The sequence below is a fragment of the Plasmodium cynomolgi genome, chromosome 13, assembly GCF_000321355.1.
Source record: "Plasmodium cynomolgi strain B DNA, chromosome 13, whole genome shotgun sequence".
NCBI lineage: Eukaryota > Apicomplexa > Aconoidasida > Haemosporida > Plasmodiidae > Plasmodium > Plasmodium cynomolgi.
The window spans coordinates 1,959,505-1,977,258 of NC_020406.1; the positions used below are offsets into that span (position 1 = coordinate 1,959,505).

General features: G+C 42.0%; 4 protein-coding genes across 4 annotated transcripts in view; 2 read left to right on the forward strand and 2 right to left on the reverse strand.

The window, feature by feature from the left end:
• The window catches only part of PCYB_135140 (hypothetical protein), a gene marked incomplete at its 5' end in the record, with an annotated part of 4,146 nt that extends 910 nt beyond the window's left edge, over positions 1-3,236 (forward strand). The window contains 7 exons of the mRNA XM_004224539.1: positions 52-689; positions 713-1,425; positions 1,701-1,788; positions 1,998-2,170; positions 2,375-2,444; positions 2,675-2,779; positions 3,132-3,236. Of these exons, the coding sequence (XP_004224587.1) occupies positions 52-689 (638 nt within the window). The 3' untranslated portion in view covers positions 713-1,425; positions 1,701-1,788; positions 1,998-2,170; ... (1 more) ...; positions 2,675-2,779; positions 3,132-3,236. The remainder of the gene's footprint in view (positions 1-51; positions 690-712; positions 1,426-1,700; positions 1,789-1,997; positions 2,171-2,374; positions 2,445-2,674; positions 2,780-3,131) is intronic.
• A 1,014-nt stretch (positions 3,237-4,250) lies between these two features.
• On the reverse strand, positions 4,251-7,543 carry PCYB_135150 (hypothetical protein; the record flags this gene model as incomplete). Its single annotated transcript, XM_004224540.1, has 5 exons — positions 4,251-4,436; positions 4,660-4,978; positions 5,258-6,822; positions 7,129-7,241; positions 7,399-7,543. 5 exons carry the CDS (start codon positions 7,541-7,543, stop codon positions 4,251-4,253), a joined length of 2,328 nt encoding a protein of 775 aa, XP_004224588.1.
• Positions 7,544-9,800: 2,257 nt separating this feature from the next.
• On the reverse strand, positions 9,801-10,745 carry PCYB_135160 (hypothetical protein; the record flags this gene model as incomplete). Its single annotated transcript, XM_004224541.1, has 1 exon — positions 9,801-10,745. One exon carries the CDS (start codon positions 10,743-10,745, stop codon positions 9,801-9,803), a length of 945 nt encoding a protein of 314 aa, XP_004224589.1.
• Positions 10,746-14,394: 3,649 nt separating this feature from the next.
• PCYB_135170 (hypothetical protein) overlaps positions 14,395-17,754 on the forward strand; it is a gene marked incomplete at both ends in the record, with an annotated part of 3,536 nt that continues 176 nt past the window's right edge. The window contains one exon of the mRNA XM_004224542.1: positions 14,395-17,010. Within this exon, the coding sequence (XP_004224590.1) occupies positions 14,395-17,010 (2,616 nt within the window). The remainder of the gene's footprint in view (positions 17,011-17,754) is intronic.

The window sequence follows — 17,754 nt, forward strand, 5'->3', positions numbered from 1 at the left end:
AGAGATCGTCAGCGGCCACTTCGGTCAATGCAAGTATCATAAACAATGAAGAGATGGAGGAGGACGAGAAGGGTGGTGGGTACTGGGCTAAAGGGGGGAAAGGACCCAGCCGTAGGGAGAACTACTATCAGGCGCATAAGAATGGGGATAAAAATAGGCGCCCCAAATGGGAGCGCATGGACAACAACGATGAAGACGACGTTAGCTACTCAGAGGTGGAGATGAACACGATCGATAATAACGAGGACACGCATGATCATAAAAACGAGTACGTGAAGCTGCCGCTGAGTGAGAACGAGGGCTCGGTCCCGTCGGACAACGCCAGCGGTGGCGGCAGTTGCGGTGGAGGCAGTTTCGGCGGCAACCACAGTGACAGTCAACGAGGCAGTCAACGAGGCAGTCATCGCGACAGTCAGCGCGACGCCCACCATGACAACAATAGGCATACCCCAGCGCGCGCTAGCAACCAGGGGAGCTACTTCTCAAAGAGGGGCAACTACGAAGGTTTGCGCGGGAAAAGCCACAGCGGAGGGCAAAAGAGCTACGAGCGCGGATACCAAGGAGGAAAGAAAATGGACAGAGAAAAAGAGCAAAACGAAATCCCCGTCAATTTCCAAGAAATAACGGCAGTGACTCTATGGTACGAAGAAATCCTACCCCTGATTAACAACGAAAAAAAAAAACTCTAATCGATCTTATGATTACCAATTATATGCCTATTGTTATCAAAACGTATTTTTGGGAAGTTAATATCATTAACAAACTAAATATAACTGATTATTTTGTTCAAATTTTGATCAAAAATACCAACTTTATCCAGTCTTATGTCTACACGAACAACAAGCAGTATCATAACCACGTGAGTAGATACTTTAAATCGTTAATTACGTTTCGAAATAGCAACCTTGGGGGGATTCAGTCGGATGGGCCTGCTATGGGTGACGATGCGGGGGGGGAGAAAGGGAGTAGCGGGATGACCGAGAAAGGGAGCAGCGGGATGACCGAGAAGGGGAGCAGCGGGATGACCGAGAAGGGGAGCAGCGGGATGACCGAGAAAGGGAGCAGCGGGGTAACCGAGAAAGGGAGCAGCGGGATGATCGAGAAAGGGAGCAGCGGGATGACCGAGAAAGGGGAAAACCCCGCACAGGGGGAGAAGCCGAAGGAGGAAGAAGCGGCGCAGCGGAAGGATGAGGATAACTGTAGTGCGGGGCTGAACCTGTTCCAGCGATTCTCATTCCAGAAATTTTTCTACCAAATTTTGATAGATTTGGACAGGACGTTATACATAATAAAGAAGAATCAGGAATACTTCAGAAAGCACAGCGTAAGTACGGACACGTTTCTGTTGACACTGGACCTGGCGGAGACGAAGGCGAAGCTGAACACGCTGCTGCAGATGTACGTTGTGTTTAAGCCGGAGTTGGGGTAGGGCAGAGGCGACGTAAAGCGGCTGCGTAAAGTAGCGGCGTAAAGTGGCTGCGTAAAGTGGCGGCGTAAAGTGGCTGCGTAAAGCGGCTGCGTTAGGAAAGAAAAGGCTGGTGCCTTGAGCGTGGGGATACTATCTGTGTCCATATGCGCAAGATCGTTGATTCTCGAGAAAGCTGCATTTTCCAGCTGCACATGTGCATGTGCTGAGATGCACACACATATACACACATAATACAAACACACCTTCCTCGTCTTCCCCGTCCCCCCCGTAGGTACGTGCAGGGGATGTCCTACATCGCCCTGGTGTTCCTCCTGTACTGCAACTTGGAGAAGGCCTTCGTGCACTTTGCTAACTTTATGGTAAGTGGACGCAGCTTCGTCAGCCGTGGCGGCGGTCGTTAGGGTGTTAGACGCGCAATCAGGGTTAGATGCGCAATCAGGGTTAGGCGCGCCTAGTAGCTCGCTGATGCAGCCACCCCTGCACATTCCCTCCAAATGTCCCGACAATGCCGTGACAATACCCCGACAGTGCTGTGACAATACCCCGATAATGCCCCTTCCCCTATCAGGAGCGAAAGGACATTTACAACCTGTACAGCTTCAACAACAACGAAATAAAAGTCTACACCTACATCATCAAGGAAATATTAACCAAGCAAAACGTGGAAATCTACAAGGAGATCTCCAAGCAATATAACATTGATAATATATTCATTCAATGGATCTACACCATTTTTTTGACGTAAGATAATATAACAACACTGCTTCCATGTGCATGTGGAATGTGTACTAATTTGATGTTGCCACCTCCTTCTTCTTCGCCTTTTGGAGAGTCTCCCCAAAGGGACTGACTGATCCATTTTAGGAGTCAAACAGTTATGGGCACCCTTTTTGTTGAAACGGATATATATATATTTCTCCCCCTTTTGGTTAACCCCTTTTTCAGGTGTCTTCCCTTTCACATTTTCATTCGCCTATTCGACATATACCTTTTTAATGAAAAAATAATTTATGAGGTAATTGCAAAAATGTGTCCCAATTTGTGTGTCTTTTTGCGTCTTTTTTGTCCTTTTTTGTCTTTTTTGAGGGGGAGGGACACTGCTCCTTCCCCTGTGCATGTAGAAGACCTTCGGGGTCACGCGCTTATTGATCGATTCTGTTACATGATGTGAGCGGATTAACATCTCCGTTTAATTGCATTTTTTCTCGTACTTTCCATTTTCCTGCCGCCTATCTCCCCCTGCAGACCATCCTGTGTATCTTCACCTACTTCAACAAATTTCACCACGTGGAAAATGTGGATGTCGTCGTAAAGAATTTGTCAGCTTTTTCTTTCAACACGCATATCCAGGTAACCAGCTCGGGCGTAAGCGGGAAAAGAAAAGGAGGCCAGCACTACAGTCGCTATGATATTGTGATGTTGGCAAAAAATGGCATTCTGCTTGCTAACTCAGATCGAAAACGCCCTCGCCAATGCCCTCGTCAACGCCCTCGTCAACGCCCTCGTCAACGCCCTCACCAACGCCCTCGTCAACGCCCTCGTCAACGCCCTCACCAACGCCCTCGTCAACGCCCTCACCAACGCCCTCGTCAACGCCCTCACCAACGCCCTCGTCAACGCCCTCACCAACGCCCTCGCCAACGCCCTCGCCACCTCCCCACGTACACCCTCACCTACGCCCTCGCCAACTTCCCCCCCTCAGGAGGACAAATTCTGGTCCCTGTTGAAGAAGTCCAAAATTAAAAAAAGGAAAATTCTTTACTACCGGGAGAAGTACTTCAAAGGGCACAGTAAGGCTCTGCATTGAGTTTGTCGCCTCGCGGTGTTCGCTAGTTCTCACATGGTTGGCGGCGCACCGGGTTAGCTGCCCACCGGGTTAGCTGCCCACCGGGTTCACTTCACTCCCGACCTATTCACATTTCAAAAACACATACCTTCACCCCTCAGGAGACGTTTTAAACGAAAAGTAAATTGGGCTCTCCCAACAGAAGAGTTCCACCCTGCTCTGTTAGATTACCTTGTGTGGACACGGAGTGTGCTGAAGGCAGGATATACATTCCATTCCATTCCGCGTTTTTTTTTATTATTTTTTTTTTTCTAACCTATTTGTGCAGAAGCGGTTAGCAGGGTTTTGCATTTGCGTGTCTCTGTGCGCAGCCGTCGCGTGTAATGACAACTTTTTTAATTGCACTTCCGAGGAGGGGTGTGAACTTTTTGACTTTACATGCGTGTATATTAATATATGTGCATATGTATATTATATGTATGTATGTGTTTTTTTTTTTTTTTGAACTCCCTTTTGTAACGCTTTCTTGCGGATTCGTTTTCAATTAAGCTGGCCGACTGCGCGGCACGTTCGCGTGTTTGCACATGCGTTATATGGGTATCAGTCGTTATGCCTTTGCAGAGGAAGTACAACTGCTGGTCATGCTGCTGGTCATGCTGCTGGTCATACTGTTGGTCATGCTGCGCTCCTTAAGCACATCCCCCGCTTTTTTTTTTTCGTACATAAAAGGAGAGGGGGTGGAAGCAGCATGAGGAAAAAAAGTACATACTATGAGCAGGGGGGGGTGGTGACAGGAAAAATGCACCAAACACATGGCAGTAGAACGAATTTGGAAAACTAAAAAAAATTGGAAAAGTGGGAAAACCACCTTTTTCTGGAAAAGATAAACAAAGCGAATTTAAAGTAAACGATTTTTCTTTGAGGCAAGGCGGATAAAAAAATACATTCGGTGAGAACTAAAAAGGAGGGAAGCTGTGTTGTGTTGGAAGTGGCTAGACGAAACAAGCGATGTGTAGTCCCGTCTAGCGACAGGCACTACTCCTTCTTCAGCCTGTCCCTCAAATGAGAAGTAAGGAAGAAAGAGTGGTCGAAGTAATCCACCTTCTTCTCCTCCTCCTGTTCTATTTTCACGATATTCTTGGAGGGGCTGCAGTTTGCATATTTCTCGATGAAGTTTACAAAAGACAGGAGGTTCCCATAAAATCGTATGTACTCATTGACCTGAGGGGGAAGAAAAAAAAAAAAAAAAAGAATAAGAAGATAAGAAGATAAGAAGATAAGAAGTACAACCGTGTAAAGATCTATAACTGAAAATTATTTCAAACAGTTGCCCATGAGATGAAGTTTTTTAAACTCATTATGCTTTCCACAAAACGGAGGAGAGACGGCCCAACTTGGTGAGACTCTTCTCCATTTTGCTGAGTGCGGCAAAATAATTCCTTACCCTTTTCAACTCCTTGTGGAGGTCCAGGTACAAGGGAATCAAATGGCTATATTCAAATTCTTTATCGCTACCGGGGTCACCTGTAGCAGCTGCAGAACTGATCTCATCATTTGCACAATGTTGGGGAGTCACGTGGATGCCTCCTTCCCCCTGACTGTTATTTTTATCTGTCAAATATTTCTCCACTTGGTTGTATTCCTCCTCTACTGTTTTGTAAATGTAGTCGATGTTGGCATACTGCTTAAACTCGTCTAGGTAGTACTTGAATCGGACAATTAGGAAAATGGAGAAGCAGTTGAATTTGGGCAGCTTTAGGTTCCTACGAAGGGGGGGGGAAGCGGTGTGGAGAGTAAAAAATGGTGAGCGATATTAAACACACTTTTTGTTTTGGGGACTCTATAAGAGGTGCACATAAATGTGTACATGCTCTCCACCTTGGGAAGACCCAAAGCAGTAGGCACACTGCGTGCTGCAGATCTGGTTCGCTCTATTGGGCTACCCCCCGTTGTGAAAAAAGGGAGAGGGGACTACCGTTTTTTTTTTTTTTTTTTTTTTTTTTTTTTTTTTTTTTTTCTTTTTTTTCTCCTCCCCGCGTTACCTGTTCTGCATGAGTGTGAAACGCGTCAGGGCCTTCCAGGCACTCTCGCTTTTCTTTTCGTCGAATTGAATCAGGCCGTAAATATTCGTTTCATTGATGTAGGAGGAGATATCCACCCTGATTAGCCTCTCAAAGGAGATTTTATTTTTTATCTTAAAGTTATGTATGTCTAGGTCGTAGATCAAATCAAGAGAGAGGAAGAAATGTTGAGGGTTCTCCTTCACAATGTTATCGTACTCCTCGCTGAGCATTTCTACGTCGTATTTTCCTGCCGTCTCCTCGTTTGCACCTGGATAGGGGCTCCCTTGGACTGCTTCCCCCCCGCAAGGAGACACACAAGTTAGACTATCCAACAAGTGCGTGAAGTCTAGAAAATCATCAACACGGTTGAACATATATCCACTCGATGAAGCAGATGCCACTGTGCAGTTGTAGTTGAGTCGGATGTATGTTTCAAGAATTAGGTATAATCGATCGAGGAAGAGAAAAATGAAAAAATTTACAATGTAAAGGTCCAGCGTGTTAATATTCGTAAACTGAGCTAGCCATTTAATAAAGTTTTTTTTCTTATACTTAAATAATTTCTCCCTCATGTCACAATATTTTTCATACTCCTTGTGATTTAACCTTCTGGACAGGAGGCTCCTGAATCGAATTCTATAATCGAACCTTCTTTCATCATAAAGGTTTTTTAAAATTTGGTTCATGTCTCTGTCTCTGCAGAATTGGTAAACTGGGTGTTCTCTCTTAACGTTTTTATTTAGGTAGTCTTCCACCTCTGCTGGTTTTGTTGCCTTCTCTTCGTTCGCGCTGCCCTTGTCGTAATCGGGGTCTTCCGGCTCCGTTTTGACTAATACGTTGGGGTGGGCCGCAGATGGGTTGGCGGCGATTTTATTGGTGGCGGTTTCATTGGTGGCGACATCATTGGGGGCCGCTTCACTGGCTGTGGGCCCATTGGCGGTGGCTCCACTTTTGGGACTTTCCACATGGGGTGCGCAACCCACACTTGGCAGCGAGCACTCCAAGGAACTGGCGGGAGTTCCATTATGCTGTGCCTCACCATCCATGCCGGCATAACTAGAGCTGTGTGTACGCAACGGATCGGTGTTAGCCCATTTATCAGATTGTGTGCCCTTTTTTTGGTTACCCATCTGGGAAGGATTCACGTTGTTCTCATCATCCCATGGGTGATGCACTTGTCCGGGTCTCCCATATGGTGCCCCCACGTCACTCATCGTGGCATTTCCACCTCCTGCGTTGATTGTACTTCCCGAGTTCACTACAGTGAGGGCATTTTCAGAGGTACTAAAATCTTTGTTCCATCTCATGTTATATATGTCTTGGAAATTTTTGAACTCAAAGGGGAAGAGATTCCTCAGGAATATTAGGAGGTTTTTATTTTTCGAGTCCCTTCTATTATATTCGAATGAAAATTTTTTAAAAATGACATGACAGAGGATGTTCATGTAGAGATGAAGACCTTTGACGAAGTCGAAATTGTCCTCCAATTTGTAAATGCGGAGTATTCTGGCAATGTAGTTTTTTAAATTTAGGTCGTACTTTACCTGAATGGGTTAATTCATGTGTGTAGGGAAAAGCAGTAAGTGAGGGAACCTTTCGTTTGAGATTAGACGATCTGTTTGGTTTTTACATTTTATGTGGAATGACCCGTTTGGGGGATACACAATGGGTTTTTTTTTTTTTTTAATTTTCCCATAAGGTAGCTCCACCCGTATGGTCACTCCATCCGTGTGGTCACCCCATCCGTATGGTCACTCCACCCGTGTGGTCACTCCATCCGTGTGGTCACTCCATCTGTATGGTCACTCCAACCGTGTGGTCACTCCAACCATATGGGGCTAATTTCTTACATTGGAGTAATCAATAAGAATCTGCTGCCTGTGGTGACTGCTACTTTTAGCCTTAGCCTTTTGGATATCCTTTTCCGTCCTTTTTTCAACTTTAATGTTGTTAATTTTGTTGACTGCAAAGGGGTGATTCAAGACAATAGTGATAATAACAACAGAGGTGAGGCGAAATGTGTGTGTGGGGGGTATTCCCCACGGGGAGCGACATGAAAAAGCAAAAAGTACACATGCAGAGACACGTGTAGGTGAATATACTGCCCTGAATGAACTTACGGGAATTTTTATTTTTCTTCCTTATGTAAAAGATTAATCTCCTCTTCTGGTCTTTCGTTAAATGTTGCATCATCTCAGCCCACTCCCTCTTATTTTTATTTTTCAAGCTAAGGTAGATATTCTTAATTCTGTCCTCATCATCCATTTTGTGCACTTTTTTTTTTTTTTTCTGTTGCTTTGTTGTATTTGCCCAGAATAGGGCGAGGTGGGTATGTTCGAAAGAACTGCTCGCAGTCGGAGTGTGGCGACGCGGGTGTGAGAGAATCCCCAATTATTGCATTTGTGCTGATGGGGATGGAAGGCAAAATGGGGGGTAAAACGTTTAGTGGGAATTTTCCTGCGTGTTTATGAGTAAAGGGTCTTCTTTTCTCAGGTGGGGGTGTGACGGGAAGGGGAAAATGAAGTCACCCAGCTTGGGAAAACACCCAACGTGGGAAATCACCCAGCGTGGGAAATCACCCAACTGAAGAGTCAATTAACAACTTCGTGGTTATAAAATAGCCAAACAGGCTGCGGAACAAATGCGTGGCTGAATAGCCGAATTGACGTTTCAAAATGGCGCTTAAACTGCGAGGAGATTCTTCTCTCCCACGCAGCTGCGCTGTGGAGTGGAAAAAAAAAAATGGGCCCCCCAAATGAGCAGTTAAAAGGTTCAGCCGTTTAGCGGTTAATCTGTTTAGCGGTTAATCTGTTTAGCGGTTAATCTGTTTAGCGGTTAATCTGCTTAGCGGTTAATCTGTTTAGCGGTTAATCTGTTTAGCGGCTAACCTGCTTAGTGGCTAACCTGCTTAAAAATGGGAGAGTTTAAAGCATTACGCAAAATGAAGTGAAGCGAAGTGCCTGCCGCAACTGCACATATGCCTCAGCCCCGGGGTAGGCGAAAAACCACAAGTCCCTCCTACACGCGCAAAATAACTCCCCGCGCATGTGTCCTGCTTTGGAACCAACGCATGTACATACACGAGCCATTGCGGGTGCACACCAAAATGCGCACATTTGCGTATCATTCGTGAAAAAAAAAAAAAAAGGAAATATATTTTTTGGCATTCCCACTTGGTTTCTTCCCATTAATTCAAGTTCACATTTTTAAGCCGTTTTGAATTTACGGAGGAGCTTTTTAAACAATTAAAAAAATTCATCGTTGTTTTGTTCACTCATTGGTTTAGCCATGTGTATGTATATATACACAGCTGCCCATCCCCCTCTCGTTATACAAAAGCTGTGTATGTTTAACTGCACCCAAATGAGTGATTATACAGGGGGCCCTTCGACTGCGGTACCGTACCATCTGATGCCATTCCCAACCGAGTTGTTCTTCATTACTGCATTTTTTGTGTCACCCCAAGTAGACCTCAACACAGTTTCACTTAAAGTGCCGTTTGCACATTTTTTTTTAAATTTAAAAAAGGATCTTTCATGGGAGGGAGAGGTTGAAATTTTTTCTTTTGCGGGGGACACTTTGCAGAGGAACAATTTTTGACAAAAACGGGAGAAGAACATTTTCATCCTCGCCGTTGCCACATGGAAAAAACGCAGAGTGGTTGAAAGAAAAAGGAATGCTTCAAAATGGACATAATAAATCGGCAATGGAGTTGTTGGGAAAAGCGCCATGGCGCTGATGCACACAAATTGAGAAGCGTCCGTATAGAAAGCATACAACGTGTGTGCAAATTGGATTCAAAAAAGGAAGCAAAAAAGGAAGCAAAAAAGGAAGCAAAAAAAAAAGAGGTTTATCAAAAATTGGCACGTAGGCGGAGCAAAATACAACGTTTTATTATTCTCATAATTCACGTAAAAAAAAAAAAAATTGTACGAGGGTTAAAATATTTTTTTTGCACATATTGAGGAAAAGAAAAGTCACCCTATACCGTGTGCACATATAACGCCAGGGATGCTCTTAATGTGTGACATTAAGACGAGCTAAAAAAAAATGAGCTTCACAACTTGATGTAAGGAAATAAAAAAAAAAAAAAAAGGAAGGAAGGAAGGGGCACACAAAAGGTATACAATCCGTGTACAGAAAGGATGTGCAAACAAACGGTAGTGGCAGATTTGTTCATCCACAAATGTTGGCTTTCCCTTGTGGGGAGGAGGTTCGCACCATACAATGGGATTTGATCATGTTTAGGGGAATGCCCCTGTATGGACGAATTTGGCGTTTTTTTTCCACTCGTTGGGCATTCTGGTAAAGCACGAACCTTTTAAAGCGCCTCCCCTGCGGGGGTGGCACCGGTTATGGGGCTGCACATCGGTTCGCTGCTTCGCGGAGGGGAATTTAACAGTGCGGTTATTCCCACCTCTACGCAATTGTCACCACTTCCTCACCTCTACGCAATTATCACCACTTCCTCACCTCTCTCCACCTCTCTCCACCTCTCACCACCTCTTCACCTCTCCCCCCTTCACAGCTCGTCCGAGCTGTTGAGGAGGTTGTTCAGAAAGTTCTCGTACCACTTATTGTTTATGGTAAGATTCTTAAGCTCCTCAGGGTCAATATCCATGCCCATAAAATTGGTAGCCTTTTGTAGCATCTCCAAATGGGCCTTGCTGCTGCCGATGTTGACCTGTAGCTTAGGCTTGGTCGCACCATCGGCGTTTTTAACTTCCTTAATTTTTATTTCATCCATAAGTGCCTTTGCAATATCGCTATTGTTTGTATAGTCAATAAATTTCATCATACCAATAAGTATTTGGTTTAATTTATTTTTCACCTCTTCATCTTGCAATTTTTCTTTCTTTATTTTCATGAGATCTGCTAACTTTTCCAACATTTGTGTATGTCCTTCTGTGTCCTTTATGATATCATCAATGGATTTTTTTTCTTCATTTTTTTCATTGTCTTTCATTTTTTGTATTGTTTTTCTCAAAAAAGTTTTCACCATTTTTTTTTCTGAAGTTTCATTTTGGGAAGTTAAAATATTTTGTAAGTACATATAAAATTTTATCATTTCTTGGAGATCATTTGGGTTGATTAAATTGCTAAAGAAGTCCTGATTGCTATTTATCATATCTTGTGTTATTTTATTTTCGTCTTTATTTGGTGCATAGTTGTTACTTTCCATGTATTGGTCACTTGCGCCATCTTTTCCCTTATTATTGTAATTTTTCTTCAGTTCGTTAAATAGCATGTTGGCTTCTTCCAGCTTGTTTTCGCTTATGAGTTCTTTGATTTTTTCGATTTCATCGTAGTGGAGCATGTCCTGCATATTTGCATTCGAGCCCGCGTTTTGGTTTTTGGCATTTTTTTTTCCATCGTTTTTGATGGAGTTCAGGATATTCTTCTCCCCCTTGGCGCTCACGATGGCGAGGCCGAACAGGGACAAACTGGCATAGAACAGAACTTTCATTGGGGGGGTACCGAAGAGGCTGAGCGGCGGAGCGGCAAAGCGGCAGGGCGTCAAAGCGGCAAAACGGCAGAGCGATGCGTTTACTTTACGCACCTCTTCCGAAGAGCTATTATCGTCTGGCTTTTCTTTTTCCGTCACCCCTGCTATGCCTCCTCAACTGCTGGTGAGAAAAGTGGACGCAAAAAAAATACAGCGAAAATTGCTCAAACGGAGAAATATGAACAATTTTGAAATGCTCAAAAAAGGGAAGCAAAAGGAAGCGGCAAAAGGAAGCGGCAAAAGGAAGCGGCAAAATTACGCTCACTTTAAATCTCGTTAATGAAAAAGGAGGGGGAAAACTGTTGCCTCCTTTCTGTCTGCAAACGGATGGGCGTTTTCACTTAAAAAAAAATTATTTGTGAGAGTAAGTTCCCTCCCCGTCTGCTTTACATACACAGTGTGGGTAAGGGGTGGCTGTTTTTTCGGCCTCCGTCGCGCATTCGCTGGAGTCCTCTTCTTTTGATATGCCTTCGCAACACGTCAAATAAATAATCCTGGAAAAATTAAATGTTCACTTGCGAGCAGGTGAAAAAAACACATATAATGCTGTACGCTCAGTTATGCGCAAAAGTACATATGTGACGTAAGCACTTGGTCAATATGTGGCAAAAAGGGAAAAATTAGCCTTGCCTTTATTTTGTAACACAAAAATTAGGCAAAGTGGAAAAAAAAAAAAAAAAATACTTATGTATCGGGAAAATTCGCAACTTTTTTTTTCCTTCTTAAGGAGAAGAAAAATTGACCTCTATTCGCTTGCGCGTTTGGGAGATTCGCACGGATCGATCATTATTTTTTTTAATTTTATTTTATTTTATTTTTTCTTTTTTTTGTCAACAGGGGCAGAGAAAAGGGCTCCTCCGATGATGTAACAAATGCGCATGGGGCGAACGCGTGAAAAAGGCGTGAGAAATAATATATACTCATCTCATACGCATAGTACAGTAAACACGGCACTACGTATATGCATGTATATATATGCACATTTTGCATTGCTGACGTTTACACGCATAACACTGCTTTGCTCCTCCTTCTTTCGCCATGCATATAGGGACAAGCAAACAAGACCATTTAAAGGTAAACTTAATTTGACGCATGTTCAGCGGCGAATAGGCTGGGGGGAGGGTTTCTCCCGTAGGCCTGCATGCAGAAGGGGATGTTTTGAGGGGTGAACGTACAGTACTACTTGTAAAATTGCCGCCTAGCAAATATATATAAAGCGTAAGGTATGTATATCATTGCCTACGCACGTAAACCTTTTTATGAAATATATTTATTTTTTTATATGTGCTGTTACCCAGGCGCTTAGGGGACCTGCCCGTGTGGATACATTTTTGCGCAGCAGTTTTTTTACATGCCATTGGGAGGAGCACAAAAAATGATATATTATCATATGAGCAAAGAAAAAAAAAAAAAAAAGCTATTTTTTCGTTCCCTTTTTGGCCTTTCAATGGTGCGACGCCCCTTTTCTTCTTCGCTTTTTCTTCCTTTTCATTAAAAAAAAAAATTCGTGAATCGAGTAGCAAGCGGGAGGCAGCTGCAACCGTGGCAATGTGCAGTGATATATGGTTGCCTTTTCGAAGGACAAGGTGCGGGGCGCGGCGGTAAGGGTGAAAATCAAACGTGTCGATTAGAGCATAGAGGAAGAAACGTAGTAAAAAAAAACACTAAGCGCGCACTTTTTTTTTTTATATATAAAATGAAGCGACACTGGGCGCATTTGCATGTTTGTTCCTTTCTTTTCCTGCGGGCTTTTTTCTTCTATATAAAAGTATATAGCGTACATGCGCAACAGCAGAGCACAGAGGGTTACTTGTATCCACCTTGCTACTTCGCATCGGCCAGCCCCTTTCCTTTTCTTTCTTTTTTTTTTTACGGGGCGGTCATCCAGAATCGTTTCACCTATATAAAATATTTATGCAATATTGTTTTACCGGGGGAGTGGAAAAATAAGCTCTCAATTTTACTGTCACGTTTGCAAAGTTTCCCTTTTCACCTTGGGGAGGAGGATCGGGACGCGTTGCGCCGTTAAGTGGGCATTAATTGGGGTCTCAAAGTAAATGGTGAAAAGGTGCCGAATGTGGCAAGGGCGGCGAAAAAAAGAGAACAAAAAATTAAAAAAAAAAATAAAAATAACATATCCCCCTTCATTCATCATACCGATAAAACATATATATAAAATGGAAGTATTTTTTGCGCCGCTTTTTTTGCGGATATTCTTTGAGGCAATTCTTTGTGGCAATTTTTTGAGGCAATTCTTTTTGTAGCAATTTTTTTTATTTTCTCCTTTTGCGTTTCCCAGCTTTAATTGCAAATCGTTTTTTTTTTTTTTCTCCTCGTCTGCATTTCATTTCAATTTTAAATTATTTTTAAAAAACAAAAAGATATATTTTTTTAAAACAAAATAAATTAATTCAAAATAGTACCACATTGTTGAAGAGAAAAAAATCCACTACTTTTTTCATCTTCTCAAAAACAGCAATTTACGTATGTATATAGATAATGTACCTTATTAAGCGTTTACTTTATTTTTACGCGTTTTTTTATTTATATATACAATTTTTTTAAATTCCATACCATTTTTTTGAAGTTAAAACTTGTAGAGGCTTCCCACGTTAAAAAAAAAAAAAGTTCTTTAATTTGAACTTTTTCAGAAAAACGTTGAAGGGAATAGCTTAATTTTTTTTTTTTTTTTTTAACTTTTTGGGCTTAGCATAATTTTTGAGAAGCCCTGCTACGCGTCGTATGCGAATTCGTCGTTGCCATTCGTTTTGCGTGTTCGCTCAGAAGGGGGTAGGAAAAGTGATTTTTCCTTTGCCCGCTATTTTTTGACGGATTGAGGGGCTAGGCGCGCGCGGGGGCTACGTATGTATCTACGCATATGTACCACCTTTGATTGCACGCAATGCAGCCCGCGCCCCTACCATCGTAGGACATATATTATATACAGAAGAACGCATCTGCGCCAGTTCGGGGAAAAAAAAAAAAACCTTCCCCAGAAAGTTGGCATCCTTCAAAGGAGCAAATTTCATTATAAAGTTCGAGCACTGACAAAGGGTTTACCAAGTGGGCTACGTCCCCAAAAAGAAAAAAAACAAGAAAAAGCGCCCTACCTGGTAGCGTAACAAATCGAAACGGATTTTGCAGTTATAAGAGAAGTTTTGCTGGAGCGACTCTTTTTGGAACTCCCAATTTTGGTAGAGCACATTGCACAGTGTATAGCAGTAAATTGGCGGATTTTTTTTTTTTTTGAAGCAAAAACGCATTGGTATTTTTAGTAACACAGAAGTTGAGAGCAGCCGGAGCGTTCGTTTGCATATACTCCAATCACATAGATACATAAGAGTCACGTATTCATGCAAGGGTAAAGGCTATCCATTCCGCGCCTAGAAGAGAGAAAAAAAAAAAAAAAAACAGACATTTGGGAGGGTCCCAAAAAAGAGAATGATCTTATCGCAGTACGTTTTTATGCGACGTTCCCGCAGTCGTGTTAAAAATTTGCTCCATCCCAATTTGTACAATCTAATGTGAATTTTTTTTTTTTTTTCCTGTAATCCCTTTTCCCCATTGTTTCCACAATTTTGAAAGTAAAAAAAAAAAATTGTAATTTTCAATGAGAAAGGTACAAGCAATTTTTGCATTCTGTTTTTTTTTAATTTTCTGTTGTTTAATAAAACCGAGTACGGTTAGCATATATTGTGAAATTATAAATGATGAGGATGTATACTTAAGGACATTAAAAGGACAAAATTTCAGCGAAGAATTTATAGCCCTATTTGACAACAAGGATGTGCGTGTAACGATAGAAAAATTTATTTTGGAAGAACATGTAAAATATTATATTAGCAAAGTGAGAAAAAGTGAACACAATATAATTAAAACTATTGAGAAATTATTGATGAGAGAATTTCCATCTACCATTGGACTTAAGGAAGACATTATAAAAAATGAACTGCTGAAATTTTTAAGCATTATATTTACAAAGCAGGAGGATGTTGTGAAGAAATTTTTTGCCAACTTTAATAAGAGCACTTTCGACATTGGTGCGAATTATCGTCATTTTGAAAGCAAATTTTTGGACGAATATGAAAATATTGAAAATTTAAAAAAAACTTATTTTTCCATTTTTAATCAAGTAACTGAAGCGTTGAATAGCACTAAGACGAGTGAAGATAACAAAAGTAGTGTATACTTTATCGACATCAAGGACAGAGTACTTTCTAATGTAGCATCACTTAAGGATACTTTGGCAAAGCTAAGAGGCGAAGTTGTTGCTTTGTACAATATAAACTATGGATTGAATGAGCTGAAGAATGAGGTAGATGTGCATATTTCAAATTTTCGAAGAGAGCACGAGGGGACCCAGGGCACCCCCATCACTACAGATCCAGAAAGCGGAAAAGAAGGTGATGTGAATATTCTCAACCTGGTGGAGGATGTGGCATCCAAATTGATGTTCAATTTGAGAACCAAAATTTCCAGCACGAGAGATGAACTTCAAAAACGATTAACCACTTTAGAGAAGGAACTAATCGATATGTCTAATGAAATCACCCGATTGGATATTCAGCAGAATGTACCTAAACTCTCCATCGTAAAGAATAACAACTTCCTCAACATTGAAAGCATTCGAAATGAGTATGAAGAGTACGTGAATAAAACGGAGAGTGACCGGGAGGCTATGGAAAATGTGAATGGTAGCAGCGGTATGAGCGTCGTTGGTGGAGGGAGCGACGGACCCGTGTTTGAGAAGACCCTGCAGCTGCTAGAAAAGCACACCTCCTGGGTGAAGGAGCAGGATGCCTTCACGTACTGTGAGAGGGACGACATCGCCGAGGTTTTGAAGATCTGCTTGAACCTTGTGGAGAAGCTGAAGGATATAGTCATACAGGAAAATTTCAATTTACTAATGAAATATGAAAACCTGTACAAGGAGCTGAATAAGTTTCTATACCATTCGAGAAGTAGCACTTTGGACATCTCATACATGAAGGCATGGTCCTCCATCGAGAATTACAAAGGAACAGAAATCCTCATCAACGGAGTTGACAGGCTACTATCCATGATTAATACACTCACACAGATGATTAAACTTTTTAAGGAAGCTAATAAAAATATGAATCCAGATGTATTTTTTAACCTGAACAGATTAAGTAATGGGTTCTACAATTCAGGAACGAAAGTGAATCTATTTAAGATGGAGCTAGCCAAATTAATGCACCCTCCACATAGCCTACAAGTTATAAAAAATAACATTGAAAAGTTTGGACATGTATATAAGGATAATATCACAAAGATGAAGGTGATCACAAATTCGTTTGAAATTGCCTCTGGAAATATGCAAACAGAAATTGACGAAATTTTAAAAATTGTAAGTACGATGATTCTGGCAGATAATTTAATTAGCGAATTTAGAAAGGTTAGGAGAGTCTGGAAGAGACACGTTAAACGTACTTTGAAGGAACTTAATGAGAAGATGGGGCTTATGATTAGTGCGTATAGAGAAAATAGAAATGTGATTTTCCCCTGTGAGTTAGACCCTACCAGGTCACACCTCTCGCACAGTGAAGGGACGACGAACGCGTTGATGGGCTCACTAAGTGGTTCACTGAGTGGCTCACTGAGCGGATCACTAAACGGTTCACTGAGTGGAGCACTGAGCGGTTCACTGTGCGGCTCACTTAGCGGCGCACTAAGCGAAGAGGTTAACTTTAATAGGAACTGTATTAATAAAAGCACCCTGGCGTCGCCGTACTTTATAAATCTGTACAAAAACGTAATGAACAAATTCGATACGGTGAAAAATGAAAAAGAAATGAAAAGGCTATTCTCTGTTATATACAGATCTGTGGATATCATTTTACAGATAATTAAAGATAACAGAAATAATTTGAACCAAGAATACAATAAAAAGCGGAAGCAGATTATAAATTTGATTAATTATAGAAAGGACTCTAGAGTGGACATGACAAATGTGTATAACAAATTGATCGAGCTGGAGGGTGACTTGGTTAGTAATTTACAGAAATTGTTTTTAAATAAAGTGAATTTGAATAAACAGCTGGAGCATTCTGTAGAGATGACCAAGGCAGAGCTCTTCAAGGACAAGGTGCCTCCCTACTGCAACTTGGTGGAACAGTTCATTACGAAATACTTTCTGACCATGATGAGGTGGAAAAGGCTTATAAACAACAACAGGAGTTTATTCCCCCCCGAGTTGATATCGAAGGTTGTGGTGTAGTAGCAGGCACGGACAGAAAAAGGAACAGGCCGCCGTAGGGAGGAGGGGTGGACCCAGCGCAGGTGCGTACCTACATATGGATAAGCACATTCTTGTGTGTGCATGTGTGTGCATGCGTGTGTATGTGTATACATGTGTGTGCATTTCGCGTATGCGTGACCCGCCAGCCCAGGTGCGCTGTCGCGTGAGAAATTCACCCCCAAGGGAAGAAGGTGCAGGAGAAAAAAAAAGGAAAAAAAGGGGAAAAAAAAAAGAAAAGGAAAAGGAAAAGGAAAAGGAAAAGGAACAAAATTGTGCACAATATCAGAAGATCATCATCTTATTCCGCATCGGTTTATTTTGTCCGTGTGCGTAATTAATAGCCTTTTTTTTTTTTTCCTCCCCCTGAAAAGCCGCTTCAGAGCTAACCGCTGTATGCAGCTGAAGTTCCTTGCATCGCCGTGGGCCCCCCTCCCCGCGCAACACATTGTTTTTGTATTTTTTTTTTCCCGTATATGTATACACATATATATGCAACCGTTTTGCGGAATTAGCAGTTTCGCAAAGCCACCGCTTAGCGGCGCGACCGCTGACAACGCTGCTTTTAACCCCCTTGCAGCTTTCCCTTCAACCCAATTTTGCGTTTGCTTCTTATACAAAATTTACCCGTGTCGTTCATGTTACATAATCGATAGGATGAACCACAATTTTGTGTAATTATTACTTAAAGCTAAAGGGAAAAAAAAAAAAAAA